Genomic DNA, 15,339 nt, shown 5'->3' on the forward strand with positions numbered 1-15,339 from the left:
GAAGAGCTTAGTGAATTACTGCATGGGACTGTGATAAGATGTCACCTTTGCAACAAGTCAGTTTGTGAAATGTATTCCCTGCTAGATATTTGACAGTCAACTGTAAGTGGTATTATTGGAAAGTGGGGTCATTTTGGAACAGCAACAACTGGAAGTGGAAGACCACGTAAACAGAGTGGGGTCACCGAGTGCCGAGGGGCATGGTTTGTAAAAGTTGCCAACTCTCTGCTGATTCCATAGCTGAAGAGTTCCAAACGTCCACTGGCATTAATATCAGCACAAAAACTGTGCGGCGGGAGCTTCATAGATGGGGTTTCCATGGCCAAGCAGCTCCATGCAAGCCTCACGGCCACAAGTACAAATGGAGTGGTGTAAAGCACACCGCCACTGGACTCTGGAGCAGTGGAAACATGTTCTCTCGAGTGATGAATCATGCTTCTCTGTTTGGCAGTTTGATTGGCAAGTGTGGGTTTTGCGGATGCCTGGAGAACATTACCTGGCTGATTGTGTCTACTGTAAAGTTTGGGGGAGGAATAATGGTATGCCGGGGCTGTTTTTACAGGGGTTGTTCTAGACCCCTTACTTCCAGTGAAGGGAAATCTTAATGCTTCAGCAATGCATACCAAGACATTTTTGGACAATGTCTCCAACTTTGTAGGGACAGTTTTGCAAAGGGGGGATCAAATATTAATGTCTGTATTTATATTGCGATGTCATAACAGTCCCTGATGGTGTAATGGTCAGGTGTCCCAATATTGTTGTCCATATAGTGTATTTGGTATTAATAAATCACATTACTGTTATTATTATTATTAAATGTTTTTACGTGAGGTACAGTTACAATGTTAGTAATGTTTTCAAATTATGCAAATGTTTTCATGACCATTTCCCACCCTTTTGACCCAAATATATTTTAAACGTTACAGAAGATTTATATTTAATAAATGCTGTTCTTTTTTACTTTCTTTTCATCAAATAATCCTGAAAATAAAGTGTATCCGTTTCCAGAAAAATGTGAAGCAGCGCAACTGTTTTCAACATTGATCATAATAAGAAATGTTCCTTGAGCAGCAAATCAGCAGATTAGAAGGATTTCTGAAGGATCATGTGACACTGAAGACTGGAGCATTGATGTTGATTCAAATTCAACTTTGCATCAGATAAATAAATTACATTTACAATATATTACAATAGAAAACAATATTTTAAATTATACTAATATTTCACTGTTCTTACTGTAGGCCTATTTTTTGATCAAATAGATTCATCATTGATGAGCAGAGGAGACTTATTTCAAAAACATTAAAAAACACTTACAGCTCAATATGATGAATGCAGTTCCCTTCCCAAACTGGGATGCATTCCCTGTCTGAACGTGTTTGTATGTGTGCGCGCACTTTGTGTGTGTATAGGGTTTTTTGTGTGTTCATGCATAATTAAACTCAGCTTGTGAAGGCATGATGATCGCAAAATATTAGTATGAAGATGAATGGTTTGAAACAAGGGGTCAAAAATTTACCACAGTAAGAGCATTGAAGCACCATACTGATCACTGACTGTGTGTGTGTGTGTGTGTGTGTGTGTGTGTGTGTGTGTGTGTGTGTGTGTGTGTGTGTGTGTGTGTGTGTGTGTGTGTGTGTGTGTGTGCGCGTGCGCGTGTGTGTGTGTGTGCGCGTATGTGTGTGCGTGCAGGTTAAATGACCATCTTCTTGTCTGTAATGAGGTCGTCAGTTCCCTTTAATCATGAATAATACAGTCCTGAAACTCAATCACCTTCACCGTGTGAGAGATTGTGTGTTCAGCATCAGGTCTCACCTGAACGTCAGTGAAGCGAGAGTAGGAGATGGAATCTATTAGGCATAAACTGCAGGGTGTCAAAAAAATGAGGAAACATGAAACGATTTCCCAGAATGCCCTGCGTGAGGTGGATGTTGTGAAGTCAGAGTTTGTTAAAGTTTTATTCACAAGTAAATTTTGAAACCTTAAATACCATGTTTTGAAAAAGACCAAGGGCCCTATCTGAAACGCAAGTATCAAACGCGAAACGCAAGTAACTTTGTGGGCGGATCCCGGCGCTTTTGCTATTATACCGGTGGGATAAATGACTCTTGTGCCCGGCGCAAATCTAAAAGGGGTTGGTCTGAAGTAGCTTCATTATTCATAGGTGTGGTTTGGGCGTAACGTGAAATAAACCAATCAGAGCGTCCTCTCACATTCCCTTTAAGAGCAGGTGTGCTTGTTCCATGGCGGATTGCTATTATAACGGCGGATTTGCCAGCGCACGCCAGGAGCGGTTCACAGCCGAGGAGACCGACGTTCTCGTCAGGGCTGTAAAACACAGAGAAGTGACATTGGGGATGATGGGAGAAACCCACACAAATTAGCTTCGGTTAAACAGGCGTATAATAATTTGGGTAAATGTGTAAGCTAGATTTATGCCTATCTTTTCACATCTTCATGGACACAACAATGATTTTCCTCGTGTGTTAATATTTTTCCTTGTAATAATATATGATTTGCAAAAATGAAAACTGCTGCGTCCGTTTAGATTAGATAATCAAAGTGTATGCGCGTTGGCCACATAATGGCCAAGCACGCGCCCTTAAAATAGCATATGACTAACACGCAACGCGCCACTGTCTTTAGACTAGGTTTTTCCTGGTCAGTGGCGGAATTGTCTTTTGAATCTCCAAAATAGCACCAGGGAGCTTTTGCACCGGAACACGCCTCCTCTTTTCGCTAAACCGCCCCCGGGAGCGCAAGTTCATTCCCTAATTTACCGACGTGAAAAGTCCGCTGAGCACGGGTGCAAAATAGGAATGATACATGCGTCGGTGTACAAAGTCAATTGCGCTGGGTGCAAGATAGGGCCCCAAGAAAGTGATCTTTCTCAGAAACCCACATGGCATCTCGATTTAAAACCACATAACTACCTATTAATCCAACGTTACAAGACCAGCATCTGTTTTTAAACATGTTTCTCTGAATCGGTTTGGGATTTGTTGGTTATTTTCCCAGAAATGTAACATGTTACCAAGCAGTTTTGGCCAATGTAAAGCTGTTATATATCACACTGTTTAATTTAACAGTAGTAAATAACACAAGCATGACAGTTACTGCATTATATGTATTTATTATTTTTACATATTTACTAAAATTATTGGAAATAAATTAATTGAAAATGTAAAAAAAAAAGAATATCTTGAAATGAATGCCAACGAAAAAAGTATTGTAGAGTTTACCTTTCTGTTATTAGACAGAACTGTTAAACAAAGACAGAATTTGTCCAAATAAAAGTCCTACTTATGACACTTCATCTAAAGCCAAATATCGGCCATTGTAAACGTGCATGTGTAAATTAACCATAGTTATAATCTCACATCATGTTTTCCTTTCTTACAGGGGCACGACCTCTACGGATGTGGTGGTGTCGATTTGTGTGATCTTCGCTATGTCCTTCATCCCCGCCAGCTTCGTTCTCTTTCTCATCCAGGAGCGCGTCAGTAAATCCAAACACCTGCAGTTTGTGAGCGGTGTGAATCCTACCATCTACTGGCTGGCCAACTTCGCCTGGGACATGGTACATGTGGAACACTTCACTTTTTGTCGTTGCTGTGCCTATAATGTTCCTTCTGCTCTGAAAGATGGATGGAAAGTGGAAGGGTGCACGAGAACTAAAAAGAGGAGCTGAGATAGCTAATTAAAACTCTATTAAAACTCTATCAATTTACCGCTGAATACGGTTCACAGCCTCCATTGTTCTATGTCATATGTTACATTCTCAGTGGAGAGAGATAAATTCACCTTCACTAATAAATTGCTAATAAATCAATTAGTGTCACGGGAGATAAAAAGGGTTTGCAACCTATGCAGCGCAAAAAAAAAAGTATTACCCTATACCATTTTAAAAACTGCTACATAAATTATATATGGTTAGTAAATAGGATGCAATGTTTTGAAATAACGCACACAAAAAGGACTATTAGGACTACATGATTTGGGGAAAAAAATAATATTGAAATTTTCTGAAAAATATTGAAATAGCAATTTAAAGTAAGATAAAAAAAATACATATAAAAAATAATCCAGGTTTGCTGTGCTTATTTGAAAGACTGCACAATTTGACCCAAAGTTTTGAGATTGTATTTTGATATCACTATAAAATAATAATTACATGATTGTTATAAAATGAAATATCAAACAAAATAAATATTACTACAAGACTATTTCACTATGGAAATAAATTTAAAATAAAATATATATAAAAATAAAACATATATTTAGGAAAATAATGATAATAGTTTTATCTTACAGTACATTTGTAAATTACAATACTTATATTTGTGTCCTAATTTCTTAATTTTTCTAAATTAAATTGTTTAACTTTTATTTTAGCGATAAAGTTTAGCACTTCTCCTTTGTTGGCAGCAGGTTTATGAACTCTTCTCATTGAATCTGGTGTAATATTTATTATCATGTTGCGTTTTCAAATGCACGTAAGTGACAAACTCACAGCACTTGCAGATAATGGGCCCTATTTTAACGATCTGAAACGCAAGTGTCAAAGCACAAAGCGCAAGTAACGTTGTGGGCGGACCCCGGCGCTGTTGCTATTTTCCCAGCGGGATAAATGACTCTTGCGCCCGACGCAAATCTAAAAGGGGTTGGTCTGAAGTAGCTTCATTATTCATAGGTGTGGTTTGGGCGTAACGTGAAATAAACCAATCAGAGCGTCCTCTCACATTCCCTTTAAGAGCAGGCGCGCTTGTTCCATGGCGGATCGCTATTATAACGGCGGATTTGCCGGCGCACGCCAGGAGCGGTTCACAGCCGAGGAGACCTACGCTCTCGTCAGGGCTGTAAAACACAGAGAAGTGACATTGGGGATGATGGGAGAAACCCACCCAAATTAGCTTCGGTTAAACAGGCGTATAATTTGGGTAGTAAATGTGTAGCCTAATCTAGATTTTTTTTTTTTTTTTTTTTTATCTTGATAGATCTTTTTCAGATCTTCACGGACACAACAATGATTTCCCTCGTGTGTTAATATTTTTCCTTGTAATAATGTATGATTTGCAAAAATGAAAACTGCTGCGTCTGTTTATATTAGAGAATCAAAGTGGATGCGCGTTAACATTATGGCCAAGCACGCGCCCTTAAAATACCATATCACTAATGCGCAACGCGCCACTGTCTTTAGACTGTTTTTTTCCTGGTCAGTGGCGCAATTACTTTCTAAAACTGGAAAATAGCACCATGGAAGTTTTGCGCCGGAACACGCCTCCTCTTTGCGCTGAACCGCCCCCGCGAGCGCAAGTTCATTCCCTAATTTACCGACGTGCGTCTGTGGAGGGAAAAGTCCGCTGTGCGCGGGTGCAAAATAGGAATGATACATGCGTCGGTGTTCAAAGTCAATTGCGCTGGGTGCAAGATAGGGCCCATGGAGTTAATGTGAAGCAGCATTTACTGCAAATCATGATCTGCTCGTGTGTAAATCAACATGGTGTTGCTCTTACTCTGAAATGTGCAGTGCATATATTTATTTAAATAAAAAAATTGTTATCAATCGTTAAGCAAACAAAATTGTGTTATGATAATAGATTAATTCATATTACTTAACACATTTAATGTATTATATTTCTTTTGTTGTTATTGTTCTCTGGTCTCTTTAAGTATCACGTTTGATTCTGTTGTGTTTCAGTGTAATTATGTCGTCCCGTGTATCATCGTCATCGTCATCTTCCTGTGTTTCCAACAAAAATCTTACGTCTCTCCACCCAACCTGCCTGCGCTCATACTGCTGCTGTTGCTTTACGGGTGAGTGTGTGTGGTGGTTGTTTGTTTTTTCTTCGCCTGGAGTTTAAATGTGTTTGTGAGTGTTTGTATTGTGTGTTTTTGTCTCACAGGTGGTCCATCACTCCGATGATGTATCCCGCCTCCTTCCTGTTCAGCGTTCCCAGCACGGCGTATGTGGTTCTGACCTGCATCAACCTCTTCATCGGCATCAACGGCAGCGTAGCCACATTCGTCATGGAGCTCTTTGATGACCCGGTGAGACTCCAGCACACACACAATTTACTGAAAGCCTGCAGCCTGAAAGCCTCGATTTATTTATTTTATTTACTGACATTTTAACAGTTTCTTCTTGAGGCATATATAAGATGTGCCATATGTGTGATGGGTATATTATTTCTTCTGAAGAGTGTGTCATTCTTATCATCTGTGACGTACAAAGCACAGAGCTTTCTTTCAGCCCACCCTGATGCTTAGGATCTGTTCACACCAAGAACAATAGCTATATTGATAACTGCAACATTACTTAAAGGGGGGGTAAAATACTTAGTTTCAGTCAATCTCATGTTAATCTTGAGTACCTATAGAGTAATAGTGCGTCCTTCTTATCTCCAAAAAGTCTTTAGTTTCATCATATTTATAAAAAAAAAATACAGCTTTCCGATTCTATCCGGAAAAAGCAGAGGTCCTTGATTCTGGGCGTGGGCGGAGCTATAGAGTCAAGCGGGAGCGCGCGGGAAGGTTTGCTTACATGAATGGGGTGTTTTATCACTGGGACCGCGCCAGGTTTTAATTGCAACCGGTTTGCAAATCCAGCGCCGACCTGGGCCTTGTTAATAAAACATTTGTCACTGAAATGACCAGAACACAAAACCGCACTTGCCACACTCCTTTGCTGTCCCGGAAATACAAACTGCATCCACTGTTCCAGTAACACTGGGTTCTTTGGGAAGCTGAACAAGGTAAACTTTCCCTCACATCCCAAAACACACTTTTTTGGAGACATCAACCATTCCTATTTGGCGCTGCTGATGATGATTTCCGGTAGTAGCGCGTCGATGAGCGCGGTCTTTCTTTCCTCTGGTCGACGTGTGCGTGAACGCGCTTTTCCGAGAGGAATGCTCATATAAGGAGTTCCACTCTGGGCTACGTCATTAGATCTACGATAGAAAAAAAACAGCCGAAACGTGTTGCAACCCGGAAGTATGATTTTCAGCACAGAAATTCTCTGTTATTCGTTCAAAATAACTTTTCAAACTTTGGCCATTATTAGCATGAGAATCCATCTCTTTAACACTGTAAACAACTCTGAATACATGAAACACCATTGTACCCTCCCTTTAATAGCAACCAAAATATAACATTGTGAAAATGTCAATCTGTTATCATAAATGTGAATTGAATTGAATTAATCAAATTGGCAGGGCTGTTAGTCTGATTTCGCAAAAACAAAATGTGCAAATATTTTTGTCAGACTAATGCTTTGGTCTTTTGTAAAATGTAACTTTTTAAAGTGTACTAAATAATAAATAAGTGTCCTAATAATTAGCCATCTTCATGAAACCTTGAAAATACATCCTGTTAGCTGCTCTAAACTGTTGTATTTCAAAGATGTTATGCCATAAATGGGTGAATCCAGTGACTAGATGCCCCAGTTAGTTTGTTGAATGGAGCAGAAATAAAGCACTCAGATATGTGTTTTTAAAGGTGAACTTTAAACGCGGACGTGTGTGTGTATGATGGCGGACGTGTGTCTTAGAGAATATGGGTCAGTGTAAATCCTGTGTGATTTCACCGTCTCTTGTGTTTGTGATGATGAATGAGCACGAGGCTCGTTCAGTAGTTGGCAAGAAAACTGTTGCATGATTTCTTCAACTGTGTGAGAGTGTGTTTGATGAATCGCACGCTGCTGAAGACGGCTTGACTATCATCAGAACCATGTTTCATTAACTTTAGATTTTAGCTTGAGATTGAGGGTACAGTTTCACTTAATTCACACAAGGATATATGTATATTTGAACAATATTTAATTTATTTAATGCAGTAATATTGTATGTGGCATAGCTCGCATATAAACCCGCAAGCTTTCATTTTCGCTGAAAACGAAGGACCCAACTGCCCAGTTGACAACAGTTTTTAATACGCTTATTATAACATAGCTGGTCAAATGCTATAACTTTCCATCCACTAAATGGATTAAAATGTGAAAATAAAAGGAAGGTGGTTAGTTATATAAGCAATCCAAACTCAGAGCACCTAGAAAGTGTTATCTGTGGTCGAAGCCGCTCAAAACACTTTATTTTGAGCCATGTCTTCACTTTGAAATAAAGCGAAACTTTTTGGGGTTAGAAACAGACAAAAGTGTGTTTTTCTACTGTCTTATTTTAATCACTCGTCTGTGCTGTCACCACAAAATAATGTTGTATGGATTTCAAAAATCATACAAAACAAATTACATTTCAGAGGTGCGAGCCGGAAGTATTGATCATTCTCGTTGGTATTGGGTAATTTTTTGTTTTGTTTTAAAAATTGTGGGTAGACATTTGTATTCGGTTCAAATGTATATAATATTTAATGATAGACTCCACATAGAATTATAAAATGAATGTTCTTTTGACATATTTTTCTCATTTAGACACATACAAAATGTAAAGCAAAATCTAGGTGTGTCGGGGTTTGCTTCAAACTGTTATGCCTTATACAAAAAAATATATATTTAATGGAATGTAGTTTCCCAAAGTTTCCTGTCATCATTTAATCACTTCTAAACATGTATGCTCTTATGAGGAACAAAAAAGAAGTTCAACAGAACATGTGTTAACTAACACTAAGGCTATTAACAATTGTTTGTAATAATTTAAATAAAATTAAATATTGAATATTACATGAAAAACTTAGACTTAAAAAAGTTAGAGCTGAAGTTTAAGCTGAAGTACTAAAATGACTAAAAACTAAACCATAAAATAAAGTATAAAGCTAAAAACAAATATTAAAAATGACTAAGCACAAAATAACTTAAAACTAAAATAAAAGCTTATTCAAAATGTTAATACATTCTAAAATGTATTTTAAAAATAATAAAATTACACTGCAAAGTGCACAGTGAGACGTCATTATCAATTAAAAGATCAGAAAATAACTAAAAAACATCCATATGACACAGTCAGTGAAACAATGTGCATGTAAATTCACTCATTTTGAAGAATCATGTGTTTCCAATCTAACATTGCCGTTCTCTGTCTTTGTGTCCAGAATATAGTTCGCATCAATGACATAGTGAAACAGGCTCTGCTGGTGTTTCCTCATTTCTGTTTGGGAAGAGGCCTGATGGACATGGCCAAAAACCAGGCAATGGCCAACCTCTACAAAAACCTGGGTAAGACATTGATGCATGCGGAGCTTGCAGTTCAGTGTTGAAAGCTGATATTTGTGGTACAGTAAGTGAGTTCTCTGTTTTCAGGTGAAGACCGCTTTGAAAATCCTCTAAACTGGAACTTGGTGGGCAAGAATCTGTTTGCCATGTCCATTCAGGGGGCCGTTATGTTCGCCCTGACCCTTCTCATACAGTACAAGTTCTTCTGCAAACCAAGGTAAGAAAAACACACTTCTTTACACATTTAACATTTTTACACCTAAAGAAAAATCGGTTGGCACCTACAGTACCAGTCAAAAGTTTGGAATAATGAACATTTTCTCAATACACCTTCTATTATAGTGCCCTTGTTACAGTGTCATTATACAAATATATTAACAACATGTACTTACTACTGCATATAATTAGGGTTAGTGTTTGGTTTAGGGTTAGTTGCTTGTAATTAAAAATAATTTACTGTTAAATTACTATAGTAACTTACTATAGTATGTAAATGTAAGATGTAAAAGGAACACTGTAAAATAAAGTTCCCTTTCGTCCAGGGAACTCCGACGTACGTCGGGTTCCCCTGACGAATTGGGATCACGCTAGGGAGCCTATTACCTTCGAGAAACTAAACAAAAAGCCAATGAACATTGGCATGCAACATTTGCATTCCGCGGACCCGCCCGTCAGCGCGGGTATAAAAGCCGGAAGTAAACATTGCATCATCGCCTTTCGCTTCGGAGCCTCAGTTTCCTGTGACTTCCCAAGCCTTCTGGAGAACGAAAACAAATACCTGGAGAGCAGAAATCGCTGGTGTGACGGCGCGGTGCAGCGATCTTCGCCTTCAGCAGCAAAGGATTGCAGTTTCCCCCGCCTGTCTGCTGCGTTGGTCTCTCGGCGCTTCGGCGTTTTTTCTCTCTCTCTCTCTCTCTTGTTTTTCTCTCTCTCTCTTTTTCTTTCTAAAAGAGCTGGCGGGTGTTTCGCGTCCTTTTCAGGATGTCGACTCACCCGTGCGTTTCTGGATGTGGTAGACTTCTCCCTCCGGATGATGGCCATCAACACTGTCTCGCATGTTTGGGCTTAAGGCATGCTGAGGCAGCGTTGTTGGATGAGTCATGCTCTCTCTGTGGGAGCATGGCCATCGACTGAGATCCCTGAAATATGGGGGAGTCCCTTCGGAGAATGCTCGATCTAGTTCGTCTGTCGGTTCAGTTCGACAGGCGGCTACTTCGGTCATTCCCGTTGGTGAGCGTATGAGGGTTACAGTGCGGAATGTCTCGCGTGGTGAAACATCCTCGCGAGCTTCCCACTCCTCTAGCAGCTCGCTGCCAGCGGCGCTTCCGGGGGAACTTCCGGGGCCGTCCCGCACGGTTCCGGTTGTTTCCTTTGGAGCGCCCCCGGAGGACCAGATGTCTATCGCGGCATCGGAAGAGGCGCAATCATCTTCGGGTGAGGAGTCAGCGGCTCCACCCCCTTCGGGTGCGGTGGCTGCAGCTGACGCTGATCCCGAGGTGGTTGCTATGCTCGAAAGGGCGGCCGCGAATGTGGAACTCGAGTGGAACCCTCCGCCCGGGCCCTCGCATTCGCGGCTTGATGATTGGCCTGCTGCGGTACGTGCGGATGCCCCGCGTACCGCTTCAGTGCCCTTCTTCCCTGAAGTGCATGAGGAGTTGAGGAAGTCCTGGTCTGCGCCTCTGGCGTACCGGCGGGGGCCTCCTCGCCCTTCCCTCTTCACCACCCTTGACGGCGGGGCGGCGCACGGGTACGAGGGAATCCCCACAGTGGAGCGGTCTATCGCGATGCAGCTGTGTCCGAAGACCGCTTCCACCTGGCGGGGTGCCCCTTCACTCCCCTCCCGCGCCTGTAGGTTCTCCTCGGGTCTACCCGGGGAGGCCTATAAGGCGTGTGGAGACGCCGCCTCCGCCCTGCATGCCATGGCTCTGCTTCAGGTCCACCAGGCCAAAGCACTCCATGACCTGCAGGGGGGTGGTCCCGACCCAGCCTTGCTGCAGGAGCTGCGTGCGGCGACCAACTTCGCTCTACGGGCGACGAAGGTTACCGCACGTTCGCTGGGTCGGGCGATGTCCACACTTGTGGTCCAGGAGCGCCACCTATGGCTCACCCTTGCGGATATGCGGGAAGCCGAGAGGAACAAACTTCTCGACTTCCCCGTGTCCCAAGGGGGCCTCTTCGGCGAGGCGGTGGATAACTTGGCCCAAGAGTTTTCCGCCGCCCAGAAGCAGTCGGAAGCTATGCGGCATGTCCTGCACAGGAGGAAGGCCGCTGCTGGCCCAACTCCTGTTGCTGCACAGCCTCCGGCCGCTCGTCGCCGAGGTCGTCCTCCTGCGGCCGCTCCCCCTCCAGGCCAGCAGCCTCAGCCTGGGGGACGGAGGTCGGGCCGTAAGAGGGCGGCCCAGCCCGCTCCGACGCCACCTGCACCTTCCAGGAAGAAGAGAGGTGGACGTCGTTCCTGATGCGGGCGACCTGGATCAGGATGTTGCTGCTCTGCGGGAGGCGGTCCCTATTCGCCTCCTTCCCCCGGGGGAGGGCCGGGTGGAGAATCTTTGGTTTGTTTTTGTTCCGCCACTGACACAGTCAGTGGTACCCACTTTTTCAATAAAAGAGCAGTTTCCGAAACATCCTTTTCCAGGTCATCCACGGCCGAGACTGTCGGGCACGCAGTCTCCCCCGTGCGAGAGGGTCGCAGCAGCGGCGCGTGTCGTTTCAGTGCGACACGGCCCCCGCTCCCCTCTCCCCAGCCTGCGGGTAGCGGCCTCGCGGAACCCTCCGCGTCGCCCCGGCCTGCGGCTGGCCACGGAGGCGCAGAGACGGGGTTGCGAGGAGTCAGGGCCTCGTTCCTCGTCTCTCCCCCTCCCCTCGCCATGGGGCGGCCCGCAGCAGAGGGTACACGAAGAACCCTCTCTGCCGTCTGCCCCCCGGAGTGGACAGGTGGGTGTCAGTACCTGCGCTCAGACCCCGCTCGCGGTCGCCACGTCGTCGCTGGAGCCGGGTCCCTGTCCCCCGCCCTGCTGCCCCTCCGCGGGTACGCCGGTGGTCCGGGTGGGTCTACTCGCTCGGTTACTGGAGGCCTGGCTAGCGCTTCCAGCTCCGTCCCGGTGGATCCTCCGCACCATCCGGCTCGGCTACGCAATTCAGTTTGCCCGCCAGCCTCCCAGGTACAGGGGCATTCTCTTCACCCGTGTGCGGTCAGAGGATGCCCCTGTCCTGCGGAAGGAGATCGATGTCCTGCTGGCGAAGGACGCGATCGAGCCGGTCCCTCCTGCCGAGATGAGGTCCGGGTTTTACAGCCCCTACTTCATTGTACCCAAGAAAAGCGGTGGGTTACGACCAATCCTGGACCTGCGTTCCTTGAATCGGGCCCTGCACAAACTCCCCTTCAAGATGCTCACGCAGAAGCGTATTTTCGAATGCATCCGTCCCCGGGATTGGTTTGCAGCAATCGACCTGAAGGACGCTTACTTTCACGTCTCGATACTTCCTCGACACAGACCGTTTCTGCGGTTTGTGTTCGAGGGTCGAGCGTATCAGTACAGAGTCCTACCCTTCGGGCTGGCCCTGTCCCCCCGTGTCTTCACGAAAGTCGCGGAGGCGGCCATTGCTCCCATGAGAGAGCAAGGCGTTCGCATCCTCAATTACCTCGACGACTGGCTCATTATAGCTCACTCTCGGGATGTTCTGTGCGAACACAGGGACATGGTGCTCCGGCATCTCAGTCAGTTGGGTCTTCAGGTCAACTGGGACAAGAGCAAACTCTGCCCCACGCAGAGGATCTCTTATCTCGGTATGGAGCTGGACTCGGTCGCCCAGACTGCGCGCCTCACAGAGGAGCGCGTCCAGTCAGTGCTCACCTGCCTCAGGTCTTTTCGAGGCAGGACAGCGGTTCCACTGAAACAATTTCAGAGGCTCCTGGGGCATATGGCGGCTGCAGCGGCGATTACACCGCTCGGCCTGTTACATATGAGACCGCTACAGCGCCGGCTTCACGATCGAGTCCCCAGGTGGGCGTGGCAGAGTGGCACGTTCCGGGTCCAAGTGACCCCGCACTGCCGCCAAACCTTCTCCCCGTGGTTGGACCCTGCGTTCCTTCGGGCTGGAGTGCCCCTGATCCAGGTTTCCAGGCATGCTGTGGTTTTCACAGATGCCTCGGCCACGGGGTGGGGGGCCACGTACAAAGGGCATGCAGTCTCGGGTCTGTGGACGGGGCCCCAGCTGCATTGGCACATCAACTGCCTGGAGTTGCAAGCAGTACGTCTAGCTTTGTGTCGCCTCGTAGGGGTTCTCAGACACAAGCACGTACTGGTCCGTACGGACAACACTGCGACCGTTGCGTACATCAACCGTCAAGGTGGTCTACGCTCCCGTCGTATGTCGCGACTCGCCTCCCACCTCCTCCTATGGAGTCAGAAGCATCTGAGGTCGCTTCATGCCGCTTACGTGCCGGGGGCTCTCAACCTTGTGGCCGACGAGCTTTCACGGTTCACCCCCCTGCCCGGAGAATGGCGACTCCATCCCCAGGTGGTCCAGCTGATTTGGAGTGTCTTCGGAGCGGCACAGGTCGACCTGTTCGCCTCTCCGGACACGACCCATTGCCAGTGGTTTTACTCCCTGTCCGAGGGGACCCTCGGCACGGACGCCCTGGCTCACAGCTGGCCCCGGGGCCTACGCAAATATGCGTTTCCCCCAGTGAGCCTTCTTGCGCAGACTCTGTGCAAGGTCAGGGAGGAAGAGCAGCAGGTCTTGCTAGTGGCGCCGTACTGGCCCACCAGGACTTGGTTCCCAGAACTCATGCTCCTCTCGACAGCCCCTCCTTGGCCGATTCCTCTGAGGAAGGATCTACTTTCTCAGAGACGGGGCACTCTACGGCACCCGCGTCCAGACCTCTGGAAACTCCATGTCTGGTCCCTGGACGGGACGCGGAGGTTCTGAGTGGACTGCCACAGGCAGTGGTAGACACTATCGCTTCCGCTAGAGCCCCCTCTACGAGGCGCCTCTATGCGTTGAAGTGGAACCTGTTCGTCGCTTGGTGCTCCTCCCGTCAGGAGGACCCCCGAACTTGCCCGATCGGCGTTGTGCTTTCTTTCCTGCAAGATGGGTTGGAGCGTAGGCTGTCCCCTTCAACCCTCAAAGTGTATGTCGCTGCCATTGCCGCGCATCACGATGCAGTTGACGATAAGTCGGTGGGAAAGCACGACCTGGTCATCAGATTCCTGAAGGGTGCTAGGAGGTTAAACCCTCCTCGCCCTGTACACTCTGTACCCCCTTGGGACTTGACTCTGGTACTGAGAGCTCTCCAGAGTCCTCCCTTTGAGCCTTTGTTGACAGTAGAGCTTGATATCCTGTATATTAAGACAGCGCTCCTGTTAGCATTGGCTTCTTTTAAGAGGGTCGGGGATCTGCAAGCATTTTCGGTCGACGAATCGTGCCTAGAGTTCGGGCCGGGCCTGTCCCACGTAACACTGAGACCCCGCCCCGGATATGTGCCCAAGGTTCCTACCACTCCGTTTAGAGATCAGGTAGTGAACCTGCAAGCGCTGCCCCAGGAGGAGGCAGACCCAGCCCTAGCTTTTCTCTGTCCCGTCCGCTCTTTGCGGTGTTACGTTGACAGAACGCAAAGCTTCAGGACCTCAGACCAGCTCCTTGTCTGTTACGGAGGCCGGCAGAAGGGGAAGGCCGTCTCCAAGCAGAGGTTAGCCCACTGGATAGTGGATGCCATCACCCGAGCCTATGAGGCTCAGGGTGAGCCTTGTCCCCCCAGGTTGCGCGCTCACTCAACTAGAGGTGTTGCCGCTTCCTGGGCGTTGGCTCAAGGCGCCTCGCTGACAGACATTTGTAGAGCTGGGGGCTGGGCGACACCTAACACGTTTGCTAGGTTCTATAACCTCCGTGTGGAACCGGTTTCCTCCCGGGTTCTGGCTTCGTCCAGTGGGTCGAGGGAATAGGTTGTGTCGGCCAGCTGCGCCACTCTGTAATCAGATAAGTGCGTCTCTTCCGCTCCGCTGGCCCCTAAGTGGTAACCTCGTTGAGCTCCTCCATCACCCCCCCGGCGCCCGGCGTAGCGGACCGCCCGGCGCCAGGTTTGCTCCTCTAGCTGAGTCGTAGCAGACTGGGTGTTCAGTGTCTTGAGTACCGTTTTTGCCACGTGCAGTCCAGCCGTGTCTTCCCCCGAC

General features: G+C 46.5%; 1 protein-coding gene across 1 annotated transcript in view; it reads left to right on the plus strand.

Annotated features, from left to right (window-relative positions):
• The window catches only part of LOC306994465 (phospholipid-transporting ATPase ABCA1-like), a gene marked incomplete at its 5' end in the record, with an annotated part of 117,999 nt that overhangs the window by 68,161 nt on the left and 34,499 nt on the right, over positions 1–15,339 (plus strand). The window contains 5 exons of the mRNA XM_079604979.1: positions 3,403–3,580; positions 5,702–5,817; positions 5,907–6,051; positions 9,046–9,169; positions 9,254–9,383. Of these exons, the coding sequence (XP_079461105.1) occupies positions 3,403–3,580; positions 5,702–5,817; positions 5,907–6,051; positions 9,046–9,169; positions 9,254–9,383 (693 nt within the window). The remainder of the gene's footprint in view (positions 1–3,402; positions 3,581–5,701; positions 5,818–5,906; positions 6,052–9,045; positions 9,170–9,253; positions 9,384–15,339) is intronic.

Source organism: Phoxinus phoxinus, assembly GCF_949152265.1.
Source record: "Phoxinus phoxinus genome assembly, chromosome: 2".
Lineage (NCBI taxonomy): Eukaryota > Metazoa > Chordata > Actinopteri > Cypriniformes > Leuciscidae > Phoxinus > Phoxinus phoxinus.